This window comes from Galeopterus variegatus, unplaced genomic scaffold (genome assembly GCF_000696425.1).
Source record: "Galeopterus variegatus unplaced genomic scaffold, G_variegatus-3.0.2 Scaffold164, whole genome shotgun sequence".
Classification (NCBI taxonomy): Eukaryota; Metazoa; Chordata; class Mammalia; order Dermoptera; family Cynocephalidae; genus Galeopterus; species Galeopterus variegatus.
Window position 1 is genome coordinate 671397 of NW_007726275.1, and position 14867 is coordinate 686263.

Genomic DNA, 14867 nt, shown 5'->3' on the forward strand with positions numbered 1-14867 from the left:
AAAAAAAAAAAAAAAAAAAAAAAAAAAAAAAAAAAAAACTTGAGCCCTTTCACAGAAAGGCCTAAAAGGATTCATAAGCCATTCTGGCAGCATAAGTATCCAAGAAATCAACACACCAGAGAGGGCAAAAATTTTGCCAAGGTCACACAGCAAGTGAACAAAAGGCCTAGTTACCCGCATGGCTTAAGTTAACCCTGATTTTGACTACCAGAAAGTATACCATCTAGAATTCTAGAGGAGCTTGAATGGCACGCGGAACTAGTTTCTTAAGAATCCAAGCGTCTGCCCACATCCTATTTCCACCGCTACTGGCACTTAGGGAAGTGGAGGCAGCGTGGAGGATGGCAGCTGGCTGAGAAAGGCGGGATGAAAGCATAGCTCCAGAAAAAGAAACAGTCTTCTAAATCCTCTTAAGCATACACTACGCACCCCTAAAAGTGACCCAGGATCCCAGGAAACAGGAGCTACCGGGAAGGCGGACCCCACTTGACAGGAGGGAAGCAGCGTTAGGAGACAAACTCCTTCAAAGTACAGCCCCCGACCCAGTGAGTCCTTCAGCTGGAGGAAGACCCCAGCACAGCCCACACCCTCGCTGGGCAGCCCGGTGCCACTACCACCACCGCCTCCTCCAGGTCCTGTGAGAAGGACCCGAACTCCCCGGGGCTGCGCCCCTCCCCCTGCGAGCCCGCCGGCTTCCACCCTCCAACCCAGCACCCAGTTCTCTCCTAAGCTCCCAGCGCCTCCCAGTTCCCCCAACTCCCGCCTCCCGGACCTCGGGTCCGGAGGCCAGTACTCCCAATACCCCGGCACCCGGGGACCCCGGGACCCTTCTCGCGCCCGGGCCCAGCCCTCCCTCACTCCCACGCCCGCCCCCTTCCGGTCCCAGCTCCGCTCGGTCTCCCCCCGCCACCCCCCGCCCTCAGGATCCCAGGCCTGGCGACGAGCAGGTGGGCTGCCTGCCCCTCTCACCGAGGCTGAGGAGGGCGGGGGAACTGACTGAGGGCACCGCGGAGCTGGGGATGCAGCTCCGGCTCGGCCTGGGCAGGGATCCGGCTGTGGCTCCGACTCTGAGAAGACACCCCGAGTGAAACTCGGCGTCGCAGCTTCCGAGCGCTCCGCTGCGCATGCCCAGGACGGGGGCCTTCTGGGAAATGTAGTTCCCGTGGGGGCGGGGCAGAATCCTGCGCGTGCCTACTCAGGTGTACCTGTTCCTCCTCCGCCTGTTCTCTCGTTGACTTACGCCTTCATTAATTACTGACTAATTTTGAGTAGTTTTTACTGGTACATGCATGGTGCCAGGCCCTGAGGTACTGCGTACTGGGGATTCAAATATGAGTCAGAAACTTGGTTTCTATCCTGGGAGAGCTTCGTATCTAGTTGGGAGACAGACATTTAAACACACAATTACAATATAGTGTGAGAAATGCTGTGATAAACTTGGAGGGGGGTGAGGGGTCGAGGGGCCGGGGGGTAAGGAAGACATCACAAGGGAGGTGATGCCTGGGTTGGATTTTGAAGCCCAAAGAGGGGTTTGGCAGATGGATTACATACAGGAAAGCCCTTGCAAAGAAAGAGAGATGTGAAAGTGCCTGATGCGTTCAGGACGCGGTGGACACATGGAAGGGATAAGAAAAGAGAAAATGGATCAGAGTGTCGCAGGATATGAGTATAGGAGAAGGCTGGGTGAGATTGTGGTGGACTTTTTTTATTTTTGGTGGCTCACCAAGTATGGGGATCCAAACCCTGGACCTGGGTGTTGTAACACCACACTCTAACCAACTGAGCTAATCGGCCAGCCCCTGTGATGGACTTTAGATGCTGTGCAAGGAATTTGGGCAACTGTAGCCAGTGGAAGGGTTTAAGCAGGGGAATGACTGTCAACATGGAATTTTAGAAAGATACTCTGTGGATAAATTAGAGGAAGAGAGAAAGGTAGTGAGGAGACCAGTGTAGAGGCTGTTGCTGCAGACCAGATAGAGAAGGTGATGAGGCCTGAACCAAGCTGGTGACTAATCTTCTGGGATCACAAGCCTCCTTTGCAAAGCTGAAGAAAGCTATTTCCAGAAAAATGCTCAGATGTGAGTGTTCATACATGTGTACACAAAAGTTACATATGCATACCATTTCAGGGGGGTCAGGTCTTCTGCACCTTGGTAGTAAGGATACTTAACTGTAGTGACATTAATGTCACACATCCCTGATCAGGGATTTAAGGAAGATTCAGACTGGAGATGGAGATGGAGGAAGAGACCTCCCCTATCATTCAGTTTAAAAACTTCTTTTATAGAAGAGAAAACTGAGGTCCAGAGCGAGGGAGTAACCTGCCCAAAGTTAGTGGAAGAAGAGGAAAGTCTATAGCAGGCCCAGTCTCTGGCACCTTAGGCCAGGACTCTTACAACCTGACTGCTGACTTAAGAGAACACAGGCCTTCCACGTCTTTGTTTCCTCATCTGTTGTAAGGATTATGTGTGAAAAGACATAGTAAACTTTGAACTGCTACCAAAAAAAAAAAAAGAGAGAACACAGGCCTTGTGTCTGGAGAGGCACCGAAGTCAGATTTGCCCAGTCATGCACAGAGCTAGGCCTCCATCAAAAACTAAAGTATGACATTCTACTTGTGATTTATAGAAGGTGACTACAGTGGCTACAGATTAGGACAGGAACATTTCCCTTTCCCTCCGAGTCTCAGTTTTCTTAGCCGTAACCATCTATAACATTTCTAAAGCACTCAGTATGTGCCAAGCAATTGACATGCAACACCTTGTTGAATCCTCTCCTTGAGGTTGGTACTATGGTTATCCCCATTTTAAAGATGAGGACATTGAGGCACAGAGCTTAGGCAATGTGTTCCCACAGTTGGCAACTGGTAGAGTTGGTTTTTTAAATCCAGATAGTGTCTAACTCTAGACTTGAGCCCTCCAATATGACTGGCCTCATGCAGGGTGGTATAGGTTAAATGGTCTGAAGCACCAGCAAAGCCTTTCAACATTCAAAAGACATATTCTTGTTTGTTCTTTTGGCGGCTGGCCAGTATGGGGATCCGAACCCTTGACCTTAGTGTTACAATACCATGCTCCAACCGAGTTAACCTGCCAGCTCCATTATTTTCTTAAGTACTTCCTTCTTCCTTGGTAAAATGCTAGAGTGATAGTTATTGTCTAGATAACCTCAGTGTGCACACAGCTAGAATCTCAAACAGATAGAACAATGGTAGAAGGCTGGACTAGAGAGGTTCTGGAACCTAGGCTCTGGCAAGGGGAGGAAAATCCCAACCCAGAGAGCTGAAGGATCTGGAGCTCTGGGAGAGGTTTGGTGGGGCCCTCCAGTTCCAGCTGAGGAAGCCAAGATTGGCAACCAATGTGGGAGACAGAGGGAAAGGTGGGGGAGAGGAGGATGGCAGGCAGGCGTGAAGATCTGGAGAGATCTGAGCTAGAAACAGGGATTTTGGAGTCCTAGGCAATGAAATGGAGCTCACCCAGGGCGTCTTAATTCATTGGTGCTGCTATTACAAAATACCTTAGCCTGGGTGGCTTATAATCAACAGAAATTTATTTCTCACAGTTCTGAGGGCTGGACGGTCCAACAGCGAGGTGCCCGCAGATACAGTGTCTGGAGAGGGACTGCTTCCTGATTCATAGGTGCCATCTTTTCACCGTGGCCACATGAAGGTGTAAGGGATCTCTCTGAGGTCTCTTTTATAAGGACACTAATCTCATTCATGAAAGCTCTGCCTTCATGACCTAATGACCTTCCAAAGACCCCACCTCCTGATATCACAGTGGGGATTAGGTTCCAACATATGAAGTCTGGTGGGGACACAAACATCTAGTCTATAGCATGGAAGACCACAGAAGATGAGAAAACATAAGTCCAGGGCTGGGGAACTCTGACTTTTGAAGAACGAGAAGGTAGAAGAGGAGGAGGCTGAAGAATGGCTGGATTGGGAGACACATTATGCAGGATGTCAGGGAACCAAGGAAAGTGTCTCTTGAGGCTGCTGGTCAGTGGTATCAGATACACTTGAGAGGCCCAATGATCTGGTCCCCTGGGAGGGGAGCCAATTCCAAAATCCAGGACTCCTGCCTTCCAATCCAAGTCTCTCTTATCTTTCAATCCACCAGCTAACTTCAAAAAAGATTCCAAACTTCAGACTTACCTACAGGGAGGCCATTGGTAACCATAGAGCAGTTTCCATGGAGAGGTAGGGACTCCTGCAGGTGTGCAGTGGGTTGTCAAGATTAAGAATAGAGTCTACGAGTGTAGACCACTTTTCCAAGGAAAATCTTTGCGTTCTGCAGCACATTGGGAAGAGAGAGGCAGAGGACAGACCCACACATGTGGAATAATACCATTTCCATAAGGTGGCCCATGGCTGTGTGTGTGTCTGGAAGAATACTAGCCAACACCTCGACATCCAAGGGGAGGGATCACAGGTGACTTTTACTTTCTTTGTACTGTTTTTGTATCATTTGAGCATGCCCCAATGAATGGGTCCCATTTTTATAACCTGAAAAGACAGACTATTTTTATTTGGGAAAAATAAAGAGTTCTGATTGTTAACAGAAGAAAAGTAGGGCAGCAGCAAGGGGGAGAAGAGGGGGGGGGGTGCCAAGGACTTTTATTTTTTAGGTAGGAGAGAGCTGAGTGTGCTGTGCTCTGAGGCTGCAGCAGGACGTCCCTGGGGACCCTGGAAGTGAGGGAAACAGGATTGGCCACTTGGAACTGAACTTTAAACTAATATACATAGCAAAGGACCACAGGCAACTGAACTACCCAGCAGGAGGGGGTTCCTTCAATAACCCTGGAATATGAGGTAACCTGTGGAAAGAAAGAGGAAGACTCACTGAGGCTGAGCATAACAGGTGGCCAAGATCTATTGTTAAATAAAAATGGAACATCAAGAACAGAGGGTGGAATAGAATATGCAGCCATCTGTGTTTTCTTAGAAGCTGCATGCAGTACACAGGTTTGCAGGCATAGAGGTGTTCTGGGAGAAAACCCAAGAACCCCAAGAAGGTAGAGGATGACCTGAGGATTTTTTAAAAATTTACTTCATGCTTGTGAATGCTCCTTCCTCCCTGGTGGGCACCTCCTCTCAACACACACTGTAGGGCTGGTGGCCTCTTGCACCAAGTCTCACAGCCTAGAGCCAGTGGCAGCGGAAATGTACCTGATGGGGGCTTTTTGTCCTAAATTGTCTGCCTAGAGAGGGTGCCTTTTAATTTTTTAACCTCTCAAAAGCTGGGATTTGTTTTGCCTACCCGAAGGCCTGTGAGTGCTACCGAGCAACTGAGAATGAATGACATGGCCCAAGAAAGAATGTGACTGTTGGCTATGAAATGGGGAGTGGTCTTAATTGAAGAAACTTAGATTAAAAAAAAAAAAAAAAAAAGCCGGGCCGGCCTGGTGGCGCACTATATTCGGATCCCACATACAGACCGGTTCCCGCTCACTGGCTGAGCGAGGCGCGGGGGCAACACCGAGGGTTGCAATCCCGTTGCCGGTCCCCGGTCCGGTACGGGGGCAACACTGAGGGTTGCGATCCGTTGCCGGACACGGAAAAAGACAAAAGACAAAAAAAAAAAAAAAAAAAAAGCCCTTAAACTGCACTCCTTGTGGCAGTTCTTATTTATTGCCTCTGAAGGTTCCGATCCTGGCACCAGCCGCCTCACCCAGGAGCAAGAAAAGATCAAGGCAAACCTGAGAAAAGTAAAGACACTGAGGCCCAGCATCACTGTTAAGCGGCTCGAACATTTTCTGACGTTTTGCTTGGAAAGGCAGAATTTTGTCGCTTAGAACCTCAGCTAATTGGCCTCCATCAGACACTGGAGGGATTGTCTGATTAGACACCACAGCTGCCTTGCTCATTATTTCTGATGAATGGACGGCACCTGGCATCTCCTGGTGACGATCCCGCTCAGGACCCAGGTGTGACCTACACGACCAACAAAAGCGCGATGGCTTTACTGCCCTGAGCAGTCAGCCAGTCTTCCCCAAAAGTGTTACTGTATGTAAGTCCCAGCTCTTTGGAACATGTTTTGAAAGGGCTCATCCTCTTTTGCTGTTTCCCTTGCTGAAAGTCTAAAATAAATGAGTGCTCAGTTAATTCATCTGAGAAGTCTGTCTTAGCAGTGGGCAATCACACTATACCCATGTTCACTATACCCCAATTATTGTTCTAATTTTAAATGAAAGTTCTGGTGTCCTGGTTTGGTATATATGAGTTACTCAAGAGATCACCTGGTATGTGGACAAGCCAGGCTTCCTAACCTAAAGCTGAGGGCAGGGGCCCTTTGGGAGTGTTAAATAATTTTACAAGAGGCCTTTGTTTTGGACTGAGTTCCTGCATGAAGCCCCAACAGACCAAACCAAAATGGAGTCACTCGTGCTAAGGTTCTGACCATTTAAGAAAGCTGGAGAGATGTTAGCAACGCCCCCAAATGAGCCAGTTTTAGCTGGCATGATAAAGAAGACCCCTTTGCTTTAACCCTTACAAGGAAAGTAACCTGAAGTTAGTGAATCCGTTTCTTGTTATGATGCTGTTTCCTTGTTCCTGCTCAAGCTATCTTATAAAAACTGACTGTTCTGCTGTGCCCAGGAGACCACATTTTCTAAGGCTTCAACTGAGGTGCTGCCTGATTCATGAGTTGCTAATAAAAACCAGTTAACGATCTTTAAATCTGTTGTAATTTTGTCTTTTGACAGGAGACATGGCTTTACAGGGTAACCAACCTCCCCCTGAAAACTCTATTAGCCCATTAGGAGCTGCTTAGAATACATTGCTAAAAATATGTAAAACATCAAACACCTGTGAAGAAAAATTGTGAAAGACTTTGAAATGGGCAAAAGGATTACTGGGTGTGCTCTGGCACCCTCCTGGGTTATCTGATTCCATAAAAGTCTGTGCCTTGACTAAAGTATTTAACAACTCTGTAAACTCTAGAAAACTAATAGTAATGCGAGTGATTCTTTTTAATTGAGATGTAATTAGTTTCTGCCCTGTGGATTCTCCTTTGAACCAGTTTGAATTAAGATGTTAAAAAGAAAAAAATGAATGAGTTAAAACAAGTTCTTTGATGTTTTCATTATGTATTTGTATGATAATTTTTTTCATTGTCCTTTAACATACCTCATTTCCCTTTTCCCCCTGGCCACTAGGAAGCACAAAGACAAAGTTTTAAACCCATACATATCTGGGCAAAGGGTTTGGATCCCAATAACCAGCCAGCTGCCAAAACAAAAGAAATTTATTCGAGTAAACCCACACGCATGTTAGTGTTGACATTGAGTGTCACTGGATGTAATAGGAAGCTGCCCCCCCCCCAAATGCTAGGAAAAGAGGAGGTTCGAGTAATGAAAGATCAAGGAAACCTTCAGCTTCCTGCCATCTCCCTTCCTTTATCGAGCTAGCCCCACCTGGAGGCAGGAAGGCTGGGCCCTTTGACATTACTGCTGGAGGCTGCCTCTCCTGGCAGGGGTGGGGGATGGGGGTTGCAGGGGCCGTTTCCCTGCCAAGCTGAGGCCCATCTGGACCTGACATTCAGGGTCACCTCCTAGTCATGCTTCCTCCTTCTGACCCCAGACACAGCCACTTCCTTTTTAAGCTGAGAACAGAATTGAATGAAGGTGGATTTCCAGGCTGGTGCAACACCCAGGAACTTCTGGGCAAGGAACAGATGGGTGTTCATTGCTGGAACAGCCTCCCAGCATATCCTGGGAGTAGCATTATCTTGTAGAATAAGTTTTGACCTAAAGAATAATCCTCATTTAATCCTCACTAAAGGAAGGAAACCGTGAAGGAAAGAACTCCTGCATCTGAAATGGGGATGGCGCCAATGTTAAATTGTTTGGCTGAAAGGTTTTTCTGGACATAGTGAACTGTAACCTAACTTGGTGTGTAAACAGACCAAATCAATCACAGCAGCCAAACTTCAGTCAACCATTGGTAGCCAACTGTCCAAACCAGGTTGAAATAAGGCAAACACCCAGCTGTGTCTGTACTTCACTTCTGTTTTCTGTATGTCACTTTCCCTTTTCTGTCCATACATGTTGCCAGACCACATGGCAGCCCCAGAGTCACGCTGAACCTGTTCTGGTTCTGGGGGCTGCCCAATTCAGGAAGCATGCTTTGCTCAGTTGAACTGTTAGATTTCATTTGTCTAAAGCTCTTCTCTTGGGCTGGCCCATGGCTCACTCGGGAGAGTGTGGTGCTAACACCAAGGCCATGGGTTCGGATCCCTATATAGGGATGGCCGGTTGGCTCACTGGATGAGCATGGTGTTGACAACACCACGTCAAAGGTTAAGATCCCCTTACCGGTCATCTTTTTTTTTTTTTTTTCTTTTTTTGTCTTTTTTCATGTCTGGCAACGGATCGCAACCCTCAGTGTCGCGCCCGTACCGGACCGGGACCGGCAACGGGATCGCAACGGTTCGGAGCCCATATGGGGATGGCCGGTTCGCTCACTGGCTGAGCGTGGTGCTGACAACACCAAGTCGAGGGTTAAGATCCCCTTACCGGTCATTTTTTTTTTTTTTTTTCTTTTTTTGTCTTGTTTCATGTCTGGCAACGGATCGCAAGGCAACGGATCGCAAGGCAACGGATCGCAAGGCAACGGATCGCAAGGCAACGGATCGCAAGGCAACGGATCGCAAGGCAACGGATCGCAAGGCAACGGATCGCAAGGCAACGGATCGCAACTAAGGGGATCTTAACCCTCGACTTGGTGTTGTCAGCACCACGCTCAGCCAGTGAGCGAACCGGCCATCCCCATATGGGATCCGAACCCGTGGCCTTGGTGTTATCAGCACCGCACTCTACCGAGTGAGCCACAGGCCGGCCCCCCAACGGTCATCTTTTAAAAAATAAAAAAAATTAAATTTCTCTTAACACTAAGTAGAACTGGGTGACCCCAAGCCTAGAGCTCTTTGTCAGAGTCCTGCTGCATGAACCACAATCCTACCAAGAGCTCCTCTTATTCAATCCCTAGTCCTGTTGTCCCCATTTTACAGATGAAGTCATCTGCCAAACGAGAAGTGGAGGAAGCCAGGATTGGGACCTGGGAAGTCTGGCTCCAGAGACTGCTTTCTCTCAGCCTCCAGGCCATGCTTTCTGCTGTTCCAGTTACTCTTTCTGATCCATTCATGCAACTCCCCTTGCTTGCTCAGAGACTTTGACAGCTCCCTTATCTGGCCAGGGGGGACTCCCTCTGCAGCCCAGCCCTTACTGGAGACTGAGAGCCTCTGTCCCCCCAGGGCACAGTTCTCCCCTTCCCTCACTCCACACCCACCTCCCCCATAGTCCTTTAGGGATTTGTTCCTGGATCACCACTATCAGGAAGCCCACCCCTCCGAAACACCGCTTCACCCTGCCTTTTACTCCCCTGCAGAGCACACCAGAACCTGCAAATCCCATGGGGAATCACCTGATGATTTACCATGCAGATTCTTAGGTCTGGGATGGAGCCTAAAACCTGCGTTTCCAACAGATTCCCAGGTGATGCCAACAGTATTCTCAGAACTCACTTGGAGTGTCAAGAGCTTTCTGTTTGTGTTTGTGGCTGGCCGGTACGGGGATGTGAACCCTTGACCTTAACGTTATTATATTGCACTCTAACCTACCGAGCTGACCGACCAGCCCAGGCCTTCCCATTTTTAGAGCCAGAACCTCACATGGTCTTGCTCTGAATGCACTTTAGACATCCTTCTCTATGCCCAGGTCAGCACACTGGCTCCCTTGCCCTCAGCCACACCCCAGGCTAGAGATGAAGAGCCCCCAATCTCTGCCTTTAAGTGCCTCCTGGCTGTTTCCACCCACTTTTCCCATAAGTACCCTCAGGCTCATAGCAGGTAGCTGGGATCCACAGTGAAGGTGACCTTCTCCCAGTGAAGATGGGAATGGCTTGGGTCTGAGGCAAGGCTGAGCCAGCTATGGTCCAACACTGTGGAGGGCCTTCACACCCTTAAGAATGAACTCTACCACCTTCCCTGGAGAGGGGGCTACAAGCTTCCTGGGCACCCTCTGGAGCACTGTTCCCTTGCTAGGCACTCCTAGGGGCTGAGGCCAGGACCAGGGGGAGGAGGCAGCCTATTTGGGGGAAGAATGAGAGGGTGGGAGAGGTTGAGAAGCAGCTCCCCTCAGTGACAGGAAGACCAAAGCAGGTCCCAGCCCTCCCAACCCCCAAAGCAAAGGCACCCACCTCAGAGCCAGTGACTTGGCAAGTTTGCCCTCCCAGACATGCTCAACAGCAGCTTCAGGCCAAAAGTGATCACTCGACCCCAGGCAGGAAGCAGATCTAAGATCACTGCCCTACTCTGGGGACCCGATCACCACTGGCCTTTGGGACTCTACCACCTGGACATGTAGCTTTCTGCCTGCTGCCCTTAGGGAAGGGACTGGTAGTCTTCTTACTCCCCTGCCCCCACCCCTGGGGGCAGATCCACGGGGCACAGAGATCCAAGATTCTTCACTAGCCTAGAAGGCAGGCTGGCTGGGCCCATCCTGCTTTTGTCCCAGCCTCCTTAGAGACACCAGATTGTTACCACTGTTCCTGGTAAAATGAGCCCTGCACCAAGAAAGGGCATATTGCCCAAGGCCAGGAAAGTCCAGGTTTGCCTTCACAATCTAGTCTGGTCTCCCCACCGTACAGACAAGTAGGCTCGCACGGGCAGCATAGTGGCGCTTGCTGGAGTGCGCTATTTGAGCCCATGGCTCTTTTACAGTCTACCCTGCCCCCATGCAGCCATTGCCAATTCTGATATCCTATCTGTAGTCACTGCAGCACAATCAGAAGTCACTTTGTTCTTTTATTGGGAAGCGGACATAGGGTGGGAAGCAGCGTGCCATTTCCTGGAGAGACCCAGGACAACAGCAGCCAGAGTCAGGAATGCGACCATGGCCAAGCCTAAGCCCAATGCCATGGAGGTGTGAGCAGGAGAGGTCCACCCTTCCGTGTCATGGTCACCAGCCCTTCCCAGGAAGATCAGTGGTCCCACAGTGACATCTGCTTCTTCTGTTGCTATGGAAGAAACAGAACACCTGAGGGTCACCTTAGTCCCTGACCAGGGATCAGGTTATGGTTTTTGTTCTGCCTCAGCCAGCTGAGCTAGCAGAGTTTTTTTTTTTTTTTTTTAAAAAAAAAAAAAGTGACCGGTAAGGGGATCTTAACCCTCAACTTGGTGTTGTCAGCATCACGCTCAGCCAGAGAGCTAACCAGCCATCCCTATATGGGATCCGAACCGGGGATCTTGGTGTTATTAGCACCACACTCTGAGTGAGCCATGGGCCAGCCCAGAGTTTGTCTTAACAGCTGCATTATTCTCCCCCATGCCCAGTTATATCTCAGAACCCCAGGATGACAGCAAAGCTGTCCACTGGGGTGGGGCTGGGAGCCCTTCCTACTCGGTCCCAAGTTTTGAGCTGGAAGGCCTGAGACTATCTTCCCCTAGGGGTAAACAGTCTTGAGAGAGGAGAGTCACTCTGAAATGACAGCAGGTGCCCTAGATCAAGGAGAGGATGGTAAGTAGCCTGGTGGCCGTCCCACAACATACCGTGCCTGCGGCTGCGGGAAAATTTGGACCACTGGCTCGCAACAACGGGCTGCCTCCTGGAATAGCTTGGAAGTCCACAGTCACCCACATTACAGCATTCACAGATGTCAGCAGTGCCTTCTACTGGGGACCAGCTGAGAGGAAAAGACAAGCAGCATGGATTTGTCACCTGCAGGAAGCAGTTTGCTGATAGTTCATCTACCCCAGTCACGTAGATGCTGGTGTCCTCACCTATTGGAAGACTTGCTGAAGGAACAGGCTTTGTTGAGTTTGTCCGGGGCTTGGTCAGCTGGAGTGACCTTCAGATGGCAGGTGATATATACCTGGAAGTAGTGGCAGTTATTACTAGGCTGAGTTCTAGGCTGTGCAGACTTTAACAAGCCAGTTCTCATATCCCTTAACCCTTTGGTGTGGGGAGAGCCCCATCTCTAGAGCAGTGCAGAGGTTAGCTTGCCCAGAATTGTACAGCAAATGCTAATCTGATTCTAGACTGCAACCCATCATCTTTATTCACCTAGTCTTTCCCCAACCTCACCTGATCACTTAGCATGCTTGACCCTAAGTCAGAACCTCAGTGAGGGGGCCAGGGATGGATTCTAGACTGCAACCCATCATCTTTATTCACCTAGTCTTTCCCCAGCCTCACCTGATCACTTAGCATGCTTGACCCTAAGTCAGAACCTCAGTGAGGGGGCCAGGGATGGAGCATTGCTAGATCTCCCCACTCTCAGGTGACAGATGGGTGGTGGACACCTTTTTAGCAGGCAGCTTAGCTGTCCTCCTAAGACTGCCACCTGCCATTTGACTAATGGCCAAACTACTTTTTCTCAGGGTTGTAGTCATGGGGTATTGCCCCTTGAAGCTGGGGAAAGGGGGTGAGTGGTTTTTGTGATCTGAGGTCCTCGGGCACATGATAGTCTTTTGGACTGGCTCCTCTGGAGTTCTTTCAGACTTAAGAGTCAGCTTTCTGGCTATGTCCTTGGGCAAGCTTCCCTGGGTTTCTCTACTTCCTCGGGTATATACTTTAGTCTCCTATACCATCTGTCCATGATTTGACAACCAGAAGACAAGCCCAGGCTGGTGCCCCAGCCTAGACCTGGCATAGCCCCAGCCTCTGGGAAGTGCCTCTCCACCACCCTTGTCTAGCAAGTGCTGAAGGAGTAACACAACACAGCTCCTGCCTACACAACACAGCTCCTGCCGGGACCTGGGGGCTCTATATACAGTGGAGCTGTCAGCTGCCCTATAAGCATTCTGATCTCAGAGGGACCAATAACCCATCCTACCACTTGGGACAGTGGTCATTTTGACAAAGCTAGGGCTCAGTTTGGCTCTGGTCTGTCCCCGGATCAGAGTTCCCCTTTATATTCTAGACAGGACTTCAACACTTCCCTGTTCAACTCTGGAATGGCATGGAAATTCTGCCAGCTTCTAGCTTCCTCATGTAGAGCCAGAAGCCTTGGCCACCACCTAGTGGTCAAGTACACTAACAGGGAAGTCATTTGGGAAACTTAAAGCCATGTACGTTTAGACCTTTCTACAAGCCAGGATGCACTTCTGGCTGCCTGTCTTCTATTTAGTTGCCCGATGAGGGAAAGGCTTTCAGTTCCTTTAGAGTCCCTCTTTCAGAAAGGGGAAGTGCTTTTATCTTTAGCTTTTCTTCTGGTGCTAACTGGAAGCCAAGATCCCAGGGTGGTTCCCTTGTAGCCCTTGAATGAGGTCATTCCTTTCTCCCTTGTGCCTTGGGCCACAGTCGGTCAAGCCATCTCCCACCTTTGAGGGAGAACCCAGAGCTCAGTCTACCTTTCATTGATCAGCACTGTCCTCTAGTCTTAGTTACTACTTGATCCCTGGAGATGCAGGAACCCCTGCTCACTGCCATGAAGCTTTATCCCCCTCCTGCTCCCTGCTGGACCACTTCTGAAATCAACCTCAACTCCCTACCCCAAGCAGGATCCTCTACCCTAGGACCTACAAGGTCACTGATCTGAGGACCAGGACTCTCCAGGTGTGTTCAACCTACCATCAAGAGCATCAGGTCACCTCAATCTTAGATTCCAGCCCCTCCTGCGATCTGCTAATCTGTATCAAACTATTTCTCTTCTCATAACGAGTCTGCTGGAAGAGGCACGGCAGTGTCATAGTCTTCCGCATTTTCCCCACTCTGTCCCTTCATGCTGCCCGGCCCTAGGAGCCCCTCCTTCAGTGGTTTGCAAACCTGGCTGCCTATGAGAGTCACCTGGAAGTTTCAATGGCATTTGATGCATTTCCAAGTCAAACAAGATCGACTGGATGTTATAAAATGCTAATGGTATAACCTAGAGGGTAGGTACACAAGTGTTTGCTATAAAACTTGACTTCATTTGAAGATTTTCATAATATTGGGAGAAGTTAATGCCAGTTCCCACCCCAATTAAGTGAAGATGTGGGATTATACACAAGCATCAGTATTTTGGGGCTGGTGACCTATAAGGGACGTGAACCCATGACCTTGGTGTGAAAAAGCTGGGCTCTAAGCCTTCAAGCTAAGCGGCCAGCCCCCGGGGCATCAGTATTTGATTTTTCCGGTGATTAGTACGGAGCCAGGGTTGAAAACCCCTGCTTTAAGCACTACTTCCTGACCAGCTATTCTAAGCTTCAGGCCCCTGACTCCCATCTCAGGGAACTTGTTTAAAAGCTACTTGATTTTACTAGTTAGGGTCTACCAGTACTCTCTGGGCCTCTAGGCCAGTCCTTCCACCTGTGCTTCCTACCCCAGCCCTCTCTGCCTCAGCTGTCAGGAGCAGTCTATCTTTACTCCTTCCCTCTCCATCCCCCGAAGTTTCAACTTGGTCTTTCTAGCTTAGTATTGTCAAGGTGGGGCCCTGGGACCAGCAGCATCTAAGTCACCTGGAGACTTGTAGGAATCCAAGTGCTAAGCTCCATGCTAGACCCACCGAATCAAACCCTTCAGGGGTTGGGGTGGGCAGCAATCTGTCTCAATAAGCCTCCAGGTGATGCTGGTTTCAGGATCACCGTACTAGCCTATGATCAAGTTCAAGAGGCCACCCTGTATCAGAAGCCTACACAGTTCATATCTACCTTCTTCGCCCCTGTAGAAAGCCTCCAGGAAGGCTGACACCTGCCTTTTTTTTTTTTTTTTTTTTTTAAAAAAAGATGACCGGTAAGGGGATCTCAACCCTCGACTTGGTGTTGTCAGCACCACGCTCAGCCAGTGAGCGAACCGGCCATCCCTATATGGGATCCGAACCCGTGGCCTTGGTGTTATCAGCACCGCACTCTCCCGAGTGAGCCACGGGCCGGCCCTTGACACCATTT

The 14867-nt window shown here is 49.5% G+C and overlaps 2 protein-coding genes across 3 annotated transcripts in view; both read right to left on the reverse strand.

Moving 5' to 3' along the window:
* The window catches only part of DTX2 (deltex 2, E3 ubiquitin ligase), a 32578-nt gene extending 31438 nt beyond the window's left edge, over nucleotides 1-1140 (reverse strand). For both annotated transcript variants that reach the window (XM_008594535.1, XM_008594530.1), the window contains exon 1: nucleotides 970-1140. In XM_008594535.1, coding sequence (XP_008592757.1) covers nucleotides 970-1126 — 157 coding nt within the window. In that variant the 5' untranslated portion in view covers nucleotides 1127-1140. The remainder of the gene's footprint in view (nucleotides 1-969) is intronic.
* A 9665-nt stretch (nucleotides 1141-10805) lies between these two features.
* ZP3 (zona pellucida glycoprotein 3 (sperm receptor)) overlaps nucleotides 10806-14867 on the reverse strand; it is an 11199-nt gene continuing 7137 nt past the window's right edge. Inside the window, exons 6-8 of the mRNA XM_008594555.1 lie at nucleotides 11781-11872; nucleotides 11550-11683; nucleotides 10806-11017 (exon numbers count right to left, since the gene is read on the reverse strand). Coding sequence (XP_008592777.1) covers nucleotides 10806-11017; nucleotides 11550-11683; nucleotides 11781-11872 — 438 coding nt within the window. The remainder of the gene's footprint in view (nucleotides 11018-11549; nucleotides 11684-11780; nucleotides 11873-14867) is intronic.